This window comes from Ictalurus furcatus, chromosome 1 (genome assembly GCF_023375685.1).
Source record: "Ictalurus furcatus strain D&B chromosome 1, Billie_1.0, whole genome shotgun sequence".
In the NCBI taxonomy this organism is placed as follows: domain Eukaryota; kingdom Metazoa; phylum Chordata; class Actinopteri; order Siluriformes; family Ictaluridae; genus Ictalurus; species Ictalurus furcatus.
In genome coordinates, this window is record NC_071255.1 from 32,052,690 (window position 1) to 32,068,297 (window position 15,608).

Genomic DNA, 15,608 nt, shown 5'->3' on the forward strand with positions numbered 1-15,608 from the left:
AGACCCCTATAAATATTTTCCCATATCTTTGGGGATGGCAAGATTAAAAATAAACAACGGTTAGCTTGGGACTTGGGAATTTGGGTTTAGAGCTGTAGCTGTGGTAGGATTAAGAACATTCATGACATTCCTTACTAATGCACAGAGACTGTACAAAAAACATCTGCGTACCCAGAATATCAAAGAATACGATGATAAACGAGATGTAACCCACGTGTGTGCACTGTTTGGGCTCTGCGTGTGTTGCTACATTTGTAAGACCTGGCGTGTTGCGAAACGATGACGCGACACTAACGCTTTTGCTGCTGTTCCTCTTTTTCCACGCCTATTTTGTCATTTAAGAACTCTCATGATACCTCAATATCCTGCATTTTCGACCATTTCGGCATTCACGACCATGACTGTAATTATTACCAAAGCATCCACATTCTTGCGTCACCAAGCCTGCTAGGAAGTTTATAAACATACCCTAGTGGAATATTTTGCAACGTTTTGTATGAAAAAAAAAAAACCCTATATATATATATATATATATATATATATATATAGGAAGTTAGTCAAAGAGAAGAACCTAATTCTGTTTTAGACCACTATTCAAGCTTTAGACTTCAGTCCCTTAAGCCAACAAGCCATACAATCATCTTGTATTGGTGCATAAATCATGAAGCAGTGTGTTTTCATATGAGTCCCTGGAGACCTTACATGGTTTAGTGCATATTTTACTATTAATAGCTCAGTCCAATTTGAATAAACGTATTAGATACGGTTATTAGTAGGAATGCAGTATGTATGACTGTGACTGATGCCTCAGACATATTCAGCTAAAGAATTCGGAGCATCCATCAGAAAACATTTTAAGCAAACAAGAGATGCAAAAGTGCCCAAATTCTTTGAGAAAAAAAAAAAAACCCCAGCTGTTTAAGTATAAACTCTTAAATTTGCTGTATGAAACTACAGTACAAGTAAGTAAAGAAAAATCAAACACTGATTTGAGTCATTGATGGTAAATTAGCGCCAAGGGAACCAAGGAACCAAGGGAAGTTGGAAAACATTAGCTAAGGCTAACTAACCACAGCTTTATTGCGAATCTTTCAATGTTTGCTAGCATGAAAAAAAACTCTGACAATACAAACAAGATGGATGCTAATAAGATAAGATAAGATAAGATAATATAAGATACAAACTGCCTGTGTATAGAAAGAGATAGATTACAGTGATGGGTATTAAGTCTCATTAGACAAACTCCTTGATTTTCTTGTAGCAAAAGTGCTAGCTGAAAGAAATACTCAAGTACAAAATTGTACTTTGTTACTTCCCACCTCATACCTCAAGGTGTATTTGCATATCCCAATACAATGTTTGCGGATATACAGTACGCAACGTCTTGTTTGTATGGCCTCGAAGACAAAAGCATAGACACGGGTCCTCTCTTTGTTCAGCTTCAAACAAACGTAAGTGGAAATTGAAGCTGTTTCACTCATTGGTAACTGACAGCAGATGATGCACGGTTGTTTGTGTGATTGGTCGATGGCTTGCAGATGCCAGCTTGAACAGATGAACAGTTCGGTTTGTCTCTCAGATCCAGGAAGGGAGCACGCATGGTCGCAGGCTAATCCTGAAACGGATATAATCATTAAGATTGAAGCGATAGCGATGAGTCATGCCGACATCGTGGCTTTCCATCCAGCAACCTTATGTGGAAAGCCAGGCAATTGCAAGTAATTTATATCGCTTTGTCACATTAACATCCAATTATTCGCCAACTTCCAAAAAGGCAAGGAATTGGGGTTGATAGTGTGCGCATTAGGGATCAAGACTTGTTCTGGTCATCATTAGTTCCTCAAAGGTGCCAATCAGTTTGCGCTAGTTATAATACAGGAGATGAATTTGTATGTCACGGTATAAAAACATAATGAATAATAAAGTGAACACTTCCCCTACTTGTAAAGATTATATTTACGATACCTTTGGGAAACTGGGACGTACTTCTGAGCTCTAATTCTAATGGAATAGCGTCCACAAACACTTAAGAGACAGCACTATAACCACACTGTATGTGTGGACATATATACAGTATAAGGATTTTTTTTTTTAATTCATTCTGAAGCTTGACTAAGCATCTGCTCTAAAAAGAGCTTGTGGAAAGTTTCATTCGCAGTAAATTAAAAATATATAAGGCCTAGAAATAAAAGGAGAATGTGAGTTTATGGACAGTGTTACTTTTGTTCACTGGTTGCTTGAATCTGGCATCTTAATACACTCATACCAGAGTTGTTTAGTCTCTAAAATGTGTCCTCATAGTTGGCACGACCACATTCAATTTTGAAATATGCTGTCTGGTATTGCAGTCAGGAAGCCAATTTACACACACCAGCACATTGTTATAGCATTTTATAGCTCAGTTTAGTTCATGGCTGGTGAAAGCAGAAAATAGGTCACGCATCTAATTTATAAAAAGGGCACTGGAAAGAAGTGCAGTCCTTGTATGATGATATCTGCTCACGGATTTTGGTGGCAAGGCTGACCAGCCTCGGTTATTTTTAGGCTTTCCTTTGCAAAATCTCAGATGTGTGATCGAGTTGTTCACTAGCCCAGACCTTAACCGGAAACATTCATGTCGCAGCATTAGTGATCAAGCGAGTTCTCCCTGTAAGCCCTCCCTGTAAGCCGCAGCCCTCTTTGCAACAATCAAGCCAGTCTTTGCTCGCAGACTAACGCTGTTTCCTTTAATCAGTACTGTCAACAAATTAGCTGAAGACGAATCACATCTCCTCATTACAATCATCCCCAGGAGGAGAACAAACACAAAGACCGTCCGCAAGATAGGCGTCCCCTTACATCCTCTTACAACCTCTCTGACTCCTCTCTGAGCTTTTTCTTTTCTAGCTCTGCAAAATTTGTCTTTCGGGTTTGGTGCACCGGGTCGTAAGAAGCTATACAATATGACAGGAGGCCAACAAGGAGATCAAAGAGCATGATCCCCCCCCCTCAGAAAACACACACCACCACCAACTCCCAAAGGTAAACTAGATAGAGATGAGGATTAGAGAACGCATTAACCAAAGCAGTGTTTAAAGAAGAGTCGACCCCCCTACACCTCTTTAAGTTCCCAGGTGATCCTATATTGCTCTCTCCTCCCTGTTTGAAGACATGTATTGGGGGGGGGGAAGGAGAAGAATGTGGTTATGTTATTTTTCCATCTTTGTGTGGGGGACAGCTGTGCAAACTGCGCTCTAGTGGTTACACCGGTGTTTATTGTTGAGGGATTATTGTACGTCTTTCAGTTCAGATTTTTTTTTTTTCTTTCTTTCTTCTTTCTTTCTCCCTCTCTCTCATAAACGTATTGAGAATCATGTGGCGCGAGTCTGCTTCCATATGCTCTCCTACTCAGCCAGGTGGGGGGTAGTTCTCTGTGTAGGCCCAAGCCCTTACCGAGGAAGAGCCCGAGCTGGGTTTACTCATCATACTGAAAGCTAACGACACGCCATTCTTTCATAGACCACAGATTAAAAAGGAAACAATGAGCTAGCCGACGCTGGAAAAGCCCATTATTTTTAGACTCCGTTCATGAAGCAATTCTGTGTTTGGACAGATGGGACTTGGGATGTGTAAACACATACACATACCCACACACACACGCACACACGAACTGACATCATTGTTATCATGTTGTAATTCTATAAATATGCAGCGGTGTATAACAGAGATTGGATTAAATAATGTTCATCCACACTTCATAGGTGTACAACTTTCCCATCAGCTTAGGCTATATTTAAGTCTAAATTGAAACCCAAACCGTAACTCACATCTTGTAACCACTGTGTTTGACTATAAGATTTGCTGAGGTGTCAGTTAACTAGCGATTGTGGAAGACTCTGTAACAGAACTCATAATTTACAGCCAGACACATCATCCAGCAACAGCTTAAAGCTCCTGACAAAAGTCCTTATTTTCTTAAGATTTGTCTCAGTAAGTGGAGGGAATTCATTTAAAAGTTGGCCACTGATCCTCAACGTGAGACGTTCCAGAGGCCTCGGCTATGTCTGTAAAATGCAGTGGATCAAAGCCAGCGTGAGACTCTTTCTCTGATCCACAGAGAGAGAGAGCAAGTTATTGAAAACATGCCACATCGAAGCCCGCAGCTGGACACCATGTACTGTATGTTGTCATGGCCATCATGTGTTACATCATGTGTACTCTGCTATTATGCGTTAGTGTACTCTGTTATTTCCATTTCAAGGTGGGATAAAGAAGGCAGAGTTAAGTGGGAGGGGTGTTGTGTGTGTTTGTGTGTGTGTGTGAGTGATGTGTTCAGAACTGATTCAAATTTCTGCCTTTGATTTATTGAAAAGGGGTGTCATTTAAAAAATAATAATAAAAAAACTGGTTGTTGCTCAAACCCTGGTGAGCTGGTCAGTCCTGAACTGTGACGCCACTGCTATAACTACAAAGCTCAAACACTCTACTGATGTTACCACTCCCAGACAGTGCCTTCTTTGATGTGGTTGGTTATAAAGTCCGCAGAATTAAACCGGCATTTAAAAATAGCTCATTTAACTAATGAACTGTTTTTTTGCTCTTCCTCTTGTTTCCTTCCTCAGGTGAGACCCCAGGTCTGATAAACTTCCTCATCTCTAAAGAGGGTTACGAGATGTCTATGGTGGAACAAGCCAACGTCTGGGTCTTCCTGCGGCTCCCGAAGGGCAACCGCACCCGCACAAACGTCACCATTCGACTGCTCCTGCAGCAGCCGGACTCTGAGGAGAAGCTGGTGGCTGAGAAAGCAGTCGACACTAGACGCAGTGGCTGGCACACTTTCCCCATAGCATCCAGTATGCAGTCTCTGCTGGAACGTGGCATAAGTGCACTGAACCTGCGTGTCTCGTGCCCATCATGTGCTGATGCCCGTGCTACACCGGTCCTGGTCACTCCCGGAGGCGGAGGAGAGCGAGAACAGTCTCACCGGCCCTTTCTGATGGCTGTGGTTCGTCAAATAGAGGACAATGGGCCAAGACGGCGCCGTAAGCGTGGTCTCGAATGTGATGGCAAGGTGCGTGTGTGCTGCAAGCGTCAGTTCTACGTGAATTTCAAAGACATTGGCTGGAATGACTGGATCATTGCACCGACTGGCTACCACGCCAACTACTGTGAGGGTGAGTGCCCGAGCCATGTCGCCAGCATCACAGGTTCAGCACTTTCCTTCCATTCCACCGTCATCAACCACTACCGCATGCGTGGTTACAGCCCCTTCACTAGCATCAGGTCGTGCTGTGTCCCCACACGCCTCCGTGCAATGTCTATGCTCTACTACAATGAGGAGCAGAAGATTGTCAAGAAGGACATCCAAAACATGATTGTGGAGGAGTGTGGCTGCTCGTAAGACAAAAAACAAACAAACAAACAAACAAACGAACAAACAAAAAACTAAAGACATACAAAGACAAGCAAAAGAGCAGGGAAGGACAGAAAAGAGTGCAGAGTTTGGCTTGCAGGCCAGGGTGGGGAGGGAACAGGGACCAGTGCCCTAACGGTAAGGACTTGGGCAAAAAGAAAAAAGGAATGAGGTGAAGGGATGAAGGAAAGAGCTTGATAGAGCTCTCTTCATTTCTCTATCACACTCAGACTCCAATACAACGACGGGCCTCTCTCTCGACACGGTGGCTGCTTGAACTTGGCCGTCTGAAAATCCAGGGGGTATCTATAGCTTGGAGCAGTTTCTGTGGCACTTTCAGAAGAAAAAAAAAAAAAGAATATATAATATATTTTTGCTACAAAGCTGAGGGAAAGGGGTGAGATGATATTTATGTGAGCGAGAGTGCAGTGCGGTCACTCCGAACATGCCCCGCATAAGGGAGTGACCATGATGATGAGGTGCCTGAAAAAGCAAATCTCAAAACTATGCAACTTGTCAAGTATTAAGATTTATTTTTCATCGGTGTTGTTTTGGTTAACTATTTACTTTTACAAACTAAAAAAAAAAAAAAAAAGAGAAGTTGACTTTTTATACTTTTTTGAAAGTATATTTGATGTCTTATGTGTGTTTGTATGTGTACATGTGTGTGTGTGTGTGTGTGTGTGTGTGTGTGTTGTTGAGAGATACTTGAAAGAAGTTTGACGGGCTGCTGGAACCAAACATTTCTGTTTTTTTTTATTATTATTATTCTAATTATTATAACTTTATGTTAATATTATTATTATTATTATTATTATTATTATTATTATTATTTTCTGTTTCTTTTTACTATTTTAAAAATGAGACGTTACGAACGTTTACAGTTTGCACTATATCATCAGCATAGCCACATATACGAATGGTATTTAGCAAAAGACAAGAAGCACTTCAAAACGGACAAAATTTCATTCGAGTAGGTTTGACCAGGTGAGAATGATGGGTTAGGAATGATGAGGAGTGAGGAACTGTAATCTGGACAAAACCTTGTACACACCTGCATTGTGTTGTTTTTTCATTTTATAATTAAACACCAAAGACTTTAAGTTGAAACTACATACATATAGTTTTCTTTTTTTAAATTTGTTTTCTTTCTTTTTTTTTTTTTTAGAACAATCTTTCACAAAGACATCAGGTCAAACCCAAGTAAATGCCCTGAATGACTGACACATCCCATAATAATTCTCAATCTTTTGTGCTTTTTTTTTTTTTTTTTTTTGCACTGCTGCACTCTCCATGTGTGTTTAGCCATCTAAATGTTACACACAGCACTTAAACCAACATTTTTTGAGTTTTCTTCTTACTTTTTTTTTTTATAATGAAAATGAATGTGCAGCATTGATATCTAAAGAAATTGGGAGATGAATTGCTGAATGATGTTTAGGTATTTATAAAATAATTCATGAAATATTGGAAGGACCCTGTATGACCCAAAAAATGTCACCATTTTGTTAAACGTAAATTTTTTTATCTTCTTCTTCTAAAAACAGGTAACTACAATGTTAAAAGAAACGAAGCAATTATTTAGCATAAAAATTCTTAATTCATGAGAAAAGCTTATTGTCAGGATGTGTGTGAATGCATACAAAAAAAAAACAATAGTAAGAAAACGAACAAATCAAAAAAAGGAAAAAAAAATCGTCAAATCTAGAAAAAAATTAAAAAATAAAATATGTGGTATATGTTTTTGTTTTTCTTCATGCAGACAAAAAATTGACACTGAAAGAAGTGGATTAAGACTAAAAAGTAGATATATATTTTTATTCTGTATATGTGGAAATCAAATACCAATATGTTGCATTGCTTTGTTGTACAAAAATGTGCTTGTGTTTTTTTTTTTTTTAACCTAATTTATTTTACAGTATTTTCCCTATTTTTTGCTTCACCATTAAAGTTACAAGGTTGTACACTACAACAGATGTGTGTTGTTTGTTATTTTTGGTTGGGAGCAATTTGGTGGAAAAAGTCTTAGTTCGAAGCTGGAAAAGTGGCCACAGTAAAGAGATGCTCAATACACTTCAGCTCCGTATACACTTAGCCGGACCACATACTCAACCCACAAAATGGTCCATACCAAACATAGCATTAAAATACATCACTTTAATCTTTTTTTGCTTTTTTTTTTTCATGTAGATGCTTACTATAACACTAAACAACTAAAACTAATCAAGGCTGATGGAAACTATTTACTCTTGATTCCTTCAGTCTTCCCGTATAACTAAACAGCTCTTTAGATTGTTACCGGTGTTAGCTTCATAAAAGAGCTCTAATTTTTTCCATTTTTCCTAAAAGGGAATGCGGGGTTATAAAGATATCTGGGTTCTCCCAGAGGGAAACCTTTAGAATATACGATCACTTCAACACACAAATCCTCTATATGCTTAGAAAAAAAAAAAAAAAAGAATCTAAAAAAAGGTCTTCGGTGGTCCTTGTGGGGAATCCTTCAAGTTCCTGTATAGGAATTCAATAAAATTTTAATTTAAAAAATAAAACGCTTTTAACAATGGACAAAACAATGGTCAAGAAGCTAAAATAGTCATTTTAGAAAGCTGAGGACACTTAACCAAGAACCCTTGAAGGGCACTTAAAATGTATGGTAATTAAAATGATTAAAATGGCTAGTATAAAAAGGTTCCTTAAGGGCTCTTTGTGTTGTTACCCGTTCTAGATTTATATAGAGGGGTTCTACTTGGTAAAAGGGAAATCCTTTAAGGTTCTACATAAAACCTTTAATGACTCTTTAACGACTCAACCCCTTTAACGACTCAACCCAAGAATCCTCCTACTAACACTAAAGATATTATATATATATATATAGGTTCCTAGGGTTATTATAACCTAGATAACAGATAGATTATAACCCTAACCCTAAAATAGATTATAAGCCTAACCCTAAGATATTATATATATATATATATATATATATATATATATATATATATATATATATATATATATATATATATATATATATATATATATATATATAGGTTCCTAAGGTTCCTAGATTCAATATATATATATATATATATATATATATATATATATATATATATATATATAGAATCTAGGAACCTTAAGGGCTAATGGTTGTCTTCAAAAGGCCTGATTGCTTCCATATAAAAAAAAAAGTTCCAAATAGGACCACTTTACAAGCTAAAATTAACTATCCAGCCAATGACTAGTACATTCTTAGAGAGAGAAAAAAAAAGGTTGTTAAGGTCTGTTTGGATCGTTACCTAACCCTAACCCTTACCTTAACCCTAACCCTAACCCTAGCTACACTTTTAGAAAAAATAAAATATGACTGAATCTAGAACCCTTCAGCAATTGTCTTTAGGAACCCTTAAGGTTGTCTTTCTGGGGAATCCTTAGAGGTACCATTTAGTACCTTACAACTAAAGACTAAAGACTCGCACTAATGGTATTAATTATATGTTCATTTAAGGTAAGTCCAAACTAATAGATCTTAGATTCTTAATTTATAATGTTTTTCACACCAATCTTTGGTTAACAAAGCTATGGAAACAAAGGGCAGGGGTTCATAATACATTTTCCTCTTTGAAAACGATAGCAGTCAAAAAGTCAGCAAGGTGTACAAACGAAAGAAAATAAAAAAACAAGTTTTATTCTATCTTGCCATTAGTGCATCTAAGCAATGATTGAAAACGGGCGCGCATATATTAGCTTTGGAAACAATAACCATGCACTCTGAGTGCTATAGGCACCTATATACTTGTCTAGAATAAATGCGTTGTACAAGTTTAGTCAACATGGCTTTAATAGCAGCACATTGCAACTTCAAAGGAGCTCCTCATTAAAAAAAAAAAAAAAAAAAAAACTTCCAGTGGCCACTAACTAAATGGTCCCAAACCACATACAAGGAGGATGACAGTTTACATGTTAAATTAGCATGATTATCTACACATAAAACCAGATGGCTACTATATTAAGAGTTTTGCATGCAAAGGTTGAGCAAAGTTGTGGTGGTTTTGTAGGAAGTGGACCAGCCATGTCAGTCTTCTAGTCGCTGATCAAACAACACTGGCACACTGCAAAACATCCTCTTGAGGAAGACGAACACCCAAACATATATATACACACACACACACACACACACACACACACACACACACACACAGGCAAAACATAACATTTATTAAATTAGCACATAGGCAGTTAGTGTGGCCGACTTAAGATGGTATAAAGCGATGTTTCATAGCGAGTGCTTAAAAATAGAGCCGCCTAAAGCTAATGACAGAGGGGGACACCAAAATGGCTGACAGATGATAATACTCCTTCAGGAGCTGATCAAAAGGCACGACAAACCAAATGTGCAGGAGTTCCCTTTGAGGAAAGGACTGTGCAGGCAGGAGACCACAGGATGGTCATTCATTTAGAATACACACTCATTCCCACACAATTTAATTCTTCTCAGCATGCTACTGTAAGGGTTACTGCAACAATCAGCATAGTGCTGCTTTTTGTGAAAAAACCCCTCAGTTCATTAGTTTTGACGGCTCTTGTTCTGGAGGTTTTCTCTCAGACATTATATGGTGTTACTCTGTAGACTTTGTTCATCAACCTAATTAGAGTTGATTGTCTGTATTTGTTAAACGGTTTCAGTGTCTTGACCTCAGTCTCAACAAAATAGAAGTGCAATACATCGGTTTGGCATCATTCATACGTGCTGAAACTGCAGGTCAACAATACCACTGAGCATCTGTTGACAATGAGAATCTGAATATAAGTCTAAATTGGGGGGATTAGAGGAAACAATGGCAGTTTGCGTGTTGTGTGTTTGAGGATGGGGTGCAGGGGGTGTTGTGCAAGGTGTTGCTTCAACATCCCAAGCAAAGCAAAGATGAATGATCTACCCAGTGCTTGAAGACACACACTGTAATTACATGACATAGTTGCTAACAGTGGCCAGGATACTTCTTGGAAACTTCTGCAAGCATACTGTAAGCTAAGTGGATCGAGTTGGTATTGTATTGAAAAAAAAAAAAAATCAGAAAAAAATTCTATGAGTATTTTTATTTCAGTATTTGCATTTCATTTGCTGTATATAACAGTGTATATACATTTTGCTGATTTATTCTTAAATAGAAAAGGTTGCTAAAATGGCTTTGAACTTGCATCAGACTTTGAGATTGAAGTGGCTTTGAAATTCAATCAGGGTTAAAATGAGGATGCAGATCATTTCCTCTTTGTCCTCTCTGATTATCTATTAAGGGTTAAAGGTTAATGGTTGAAAGATGATGAGGACTAAATTTCAATCAAATATGTAACATCACATACAACCCCTATTCCAAAAAAATAGTTGGGACGCTGTGTAAAATGTCAACAAAAACAGAACGCAATGATTTGCAAATCTCATAAACCCGTAGGTTATTCACAATAGAACATAGAAAACATATCAAATGTTTAAACTGAGGAAATGTACCATTTTAAGGAAGAAATAAGGTCATTTTGAATTTGATGGCAGCAACACGTCTCAAAAAAGTTGGGACGGGGCAACAAAAGGCTGGAAAAGTAATTGTTAGTAAAAAGAAACAGCTGGAGGTTAACTGGCAGCAGATCAGTAACATGATTGGGTATAAAAAGACTATCTTAGAGAGGCAGAGTCTTTCAGAAGTAAAGATGGGCAGAGATTCACCAATCTGCGAAAAACTGCCTCTTCAATTTGTGGAACAATTTCAGAATAATGTTCCTCAATGTAAAATTGCAAAGAATATGAATATCTCAGCATCTACAGTATATAATATCATCAAAAGATTCTGAGAATCTGGATGAAATCTCTGGGCGCAAGGGACAAGCGGTCTCCTTTTACTGACCTTCAGTTACATAGTGACAAACCACTCCAAGTGGAGAATTATTCAAAGCTAAAGAAAAAAATTTCAGGGCAAAACGTGATTTATTCAAAAAATAATATTGTTTTCTTAACAGTAAATTTGCAAAGCAAGTAACGTAATTTTATTGACATCAGTAACTGTAATCAAATGACATACATTTAAAATGTAATGTGGTACATTACTGCGTTATCAGAAAAAGTAATTAGATTACATTAACACGTTACATTCTAACACCCAACTCTGACCCTAAGTCACTGTACATTTACTTTGAAAGAAGAGAACAAACCAAGGTCTGAGTGATTAGCTGAAGGTCAGGACCCATATCCAATACTGCTTATTGGGAGCACAAAAATAACTTGTGACCTTAGTATTATAAAGTTCTGTATTGAAAATAAACAGGTTACATTTTTTAAATGGCATTTTCTCAAACAGAATATCTTTGAAAATGTGTCAAGCCTTTATAGGCATGTCTTTTTTTTTTTTTTTTTTTTTTTTTTTTAGAAGTTACCATATACCTATTATATTTGTGAAACATTCCTTTAAGACATGTTCCATAGCATAGATGGTCATTGAACAGCAGGCCAGTGTTCCACAGATCTCAGCTGTTGTGCATATAAAGAGACAGATTTCATTTCATTTATGGAAGAAGCTCTTATCCAGAGTGACTTGCATTCATCTCATTTATACATTTGTACAGTTGAGGGTTAAGGACCTTGCTCAAGGGCCCCGCAGTGGCAGCTTGGCAGTGCTGGGATGTGAATTCACGGCCAGCCGGTTCAACGTCTTTACCACTGAGCTACCCCTGCCCTTCAATGTACTTCATTGGAAGCCAAAGCCCAGGGCATGGAGCAACAAGCAACATATGAAAATAAAGGAAAGATTAATAGTCACATTCATATTAAATGATTGTGCTAGACTACAAATTTCTTTAAAGGCATGAACAGAGCATATGATGATAAAGGTCCTATTAGCACCAAACCAGTCTAACTAATGACAATATCTCTTTTATTTGAGTGGCATGTGCAAGAACTGCTTGCATAAATTTTTTAGCCCATTTTGTCCCAAGTTAGTGATCTCAGTTTCTTTAAGGATAACCTATTCATGCATAGCAATTCACTTGCAGTACACCGATCTTGAAATGGCAAGGGACTAAACAAGCACCTGAGTGGCCTCCATGGAGATAAAGGACCAGATCCTCTTGATGCTGTAAAGGAAGAGCCTACATGACAGAACCACTTTAGAAACATTAGCAGGGAATGAAAGATAGTTGTCTAAAAATACACCACAGTTTTGAGCTGTGATCATAGAGTTTTCCAGGGAAATGAAAAGATCCTGATGTTTCAACACATCTACAGGAATATACTGTATATCAGCTCAGACTTCCTGGGATGTCATTTAAGGTGATGAGCTTCCATCCATAAAGAGATGTCCAACAGACCTGAGAAATTTGAGTGTCTGAAGGTGAACAGAAGAGACTGAGAGCCATCAGCATAGGAGTGGTATGATAAGTCAGTTGAAGATATAACCTCACTGCTAAGACATGAATCCCATCTAAGTCACCTGATATGACTGTCCATCTTGTTAGGAAGCAAACCACCATCATGCTGGACCACTAATTTCAAAGCTCATGAGGATAGACAGGAACGCCTTGTGATTGTGTCGAAAACTTCTGAGAGATCAAGAGGTTTTAGGACTGATGACAGAGTGACGGATCTGGATGTGTGAAGGTTCTCAGTAACAGTCACAAGGACATTTTTGTGGAGTGTGTTGCTTTGAAGTCAAAGTGTATAATATGCCTGAGAGAATGGCATTTGAAATTCAGTCACACAATAGTACCAGAATTAGAATCATGTTTTATTGGCCAGGTGCACTAGCGCATACAAGTAATGCAAGTTGTTTGTTGGGCTCAAACTGAGCTATGTACATTAGAATAAGATGAAAAAGGACACAAACAGCAGTGGTAGTCTAACACACATTTGCTATGAAGATAAGTGGATATTATATACAGCTATTGCACTTTAAGTAAAAGCAAACAAACAATATAGAGAAGAATATTGCACCAAAAATGCTATTGCATCTTGAAATGCTAATGCAAAACACAATGCTAACACTGACACTATCATCATACCTATGGAGAAAACAAGGTTCATAAGTCTGATTGTATGTGGAAAGAAGCTTTTCTGGTGTCTGGTGGTTTTGACACACAATGATCTGAAGTACTTGCTGGAAGGAAGCAGTTGAACTATGTATTGGCCAGAATGTGAGGGGTCAGTGATAGTTTTTTCCCCCTTCACTCATTTCTTGACCTTGAAGAGAACAGGTCCTTGAGCTGTTCAGCTGAACTGTCAATATGAGGTCTTGTTAGCTCATAACTGGTTGTAGATCCAAACCAGACTGTTACAGGGTTGGTGAGGATGATTGTGTAGACATGGGCCAAGAGCTCTTGTGGTAAGTTGAACTTCATCAGCTGTTACAGGAAGAACATCCTCTATTGGCTCTTAAAGGCTGTACTCTCAGAGTAGACTTCCCAGTTCCAGTCCTGAAAGATAGTGGTTCCAAGGAACTTGAAGGCTTTCATCCAAGTCCCTGGGTAGACGAGTGATTTGACATTATGCCAGGCTTTGTTGCTCTTGTTATTCAACCTCAATGCAAGGTACTCAAGAACCTTGTGATGGTTGATGAAAAAGACTTGGAGAAGTCTGCTGTTCATGGCTATATCCTGCTTATACTGTTATGCCTTCTGGTCTCTGTTGTGACCTGGCATTTCAAAGGTTAGTGTAGCCAGTCATTGGGAGTGTGGCTTCTGGTATCTGGCTTCAGAACCAGATACTAGGAACAGTAGGAAGGAATTAATGGTGGTAATTAATGATGAAGTACAAGCATCTCTGTGGCCTGGCTACAAGCTCAGGCTGAGAAATTAAAACACACACACAATGTTGATCAACCTACTATACAAAGAAATTTCCATGGACCCATCTAGGAGGAACTTACAACACCCCGATTTTGGTCCGGTGTCAGCAGCAGACTTAACACATGAGAAACGTGGGCACCAAATTCATGCATTAATGTCAGAGTGAGTAGAGGTTCTTGGACTATGTGATTGCAGAACCAGAATGCTAGCACTGGCTCTTGTGTTATTGCCGTTCTCCTGCCTTCATGTTGATCAAGGTTGGAATTTTGATGTGGGTGCCATTAAAAAGCTGTGCAGAATCTATGGGATTGTTAAGATTTGAACAATCCTCAATTACCCACGAGGATAACCATATGCATGCAAAATATCCATACTATGTACAAAATGCTATGGTCGTTGCTTGAAGAAAAAAATATATATACATTTGTACATAGTACATTCTATGACTCTGAATTTAAGGAATCCAACAACCTGGACAGTTTGGTTCTAAGTGAGTAACAGGAGATGTGATGCAGATGGCAGTTCAGGTGTCTTTCTGAAAACATAAGAGATTATATTATTTAATGTGACACATGGCAGGAAGAAGATTCTTGACCTTTCAGGCCTTTGCTATCCTAGCACTTGGGTATGCCAATGTCCACAGCTAGATGCAAGGATGGTTGCCATACCAGTTGTTCTTGGGTATCAGATAAAGCCCTGCGTATCTGAGATTCTTTCTGAAAGAAATATTTTACATAAACATAAGATGATGGAGCTTGGAATGGTCTGAGTTGTACCCCAGAGCTCTACTCACATAACCCTGATTTATATGATTAGTGGAAGAATTGTTATTCTTATTCTTTTTAGTTTTAAGGCTATGTTTCATTGGATCATTGGCAGTAAACAGTGTTGTCCTATTAGACATGCCTGTACAAACCAATTAGATTGTAATTTTACTTTAGTTAGTTTAATGTAGTGTACTCAAGGGTAGGCTACAAGCTATTTGGCTAAATATACTCTGGAATATGCCTTGTTTAACACAATAAGGAACGTCCCGAAAAAATACCCAGGAGCAACTATCCACTGGCAACAAACTTGCTGCTATCTCTTTCTTTCTTTAGAAGGTTCAAAGGCAATTTTTTTCTTCTTGTTTCCCCATGTGACCATCCCTGTGCAAGATTTACCAGCGGACAAACATACTATGTAAAGTGGTCTACTGCGTCAATGGTGGCTCAGTAGGTAAGGCTTTGGGATACTGATCTGAATAGTGATTATTCAGTTGAGTAAACTGGATGAAAAAAGTATTTCTTTTGGCATTACAAATTCTACATAGTACCATAATATATAGCATGTGGGGATAGCGTGCCAGTAAGTAGTGTTTCTACACTATTTTGTCATACTATGTTGTACAATA

At 38.2% G+C, this 15,608-nt stretch overlaps 1 protein-coding gene across 1 annotated transcript in view; it reads left to right on the forward strand.

Moving 5' to 3' along the window:
• Positions 1–7,048, forward strand: part of inhbaa (inhibin subunit beta Aa) — an 11,782-nt gene extending 4,734 nt beyond the window's left edge. Inside the window, exon 2 of the mRNA XM_053636341.1 lies at positions 4,602–7,048. Coding sequence (XP_053492316.1) covers positions 4,602–5,380 — 779 coding nt within the window. The 3' untranslated portion in view covers positions 5,381–7,048. The remainder of the gene's footprint in view (positions 1–4,601) is intronic.
• Positions 7,049–15,608: the final 8,560 nt, after the last annotated feature.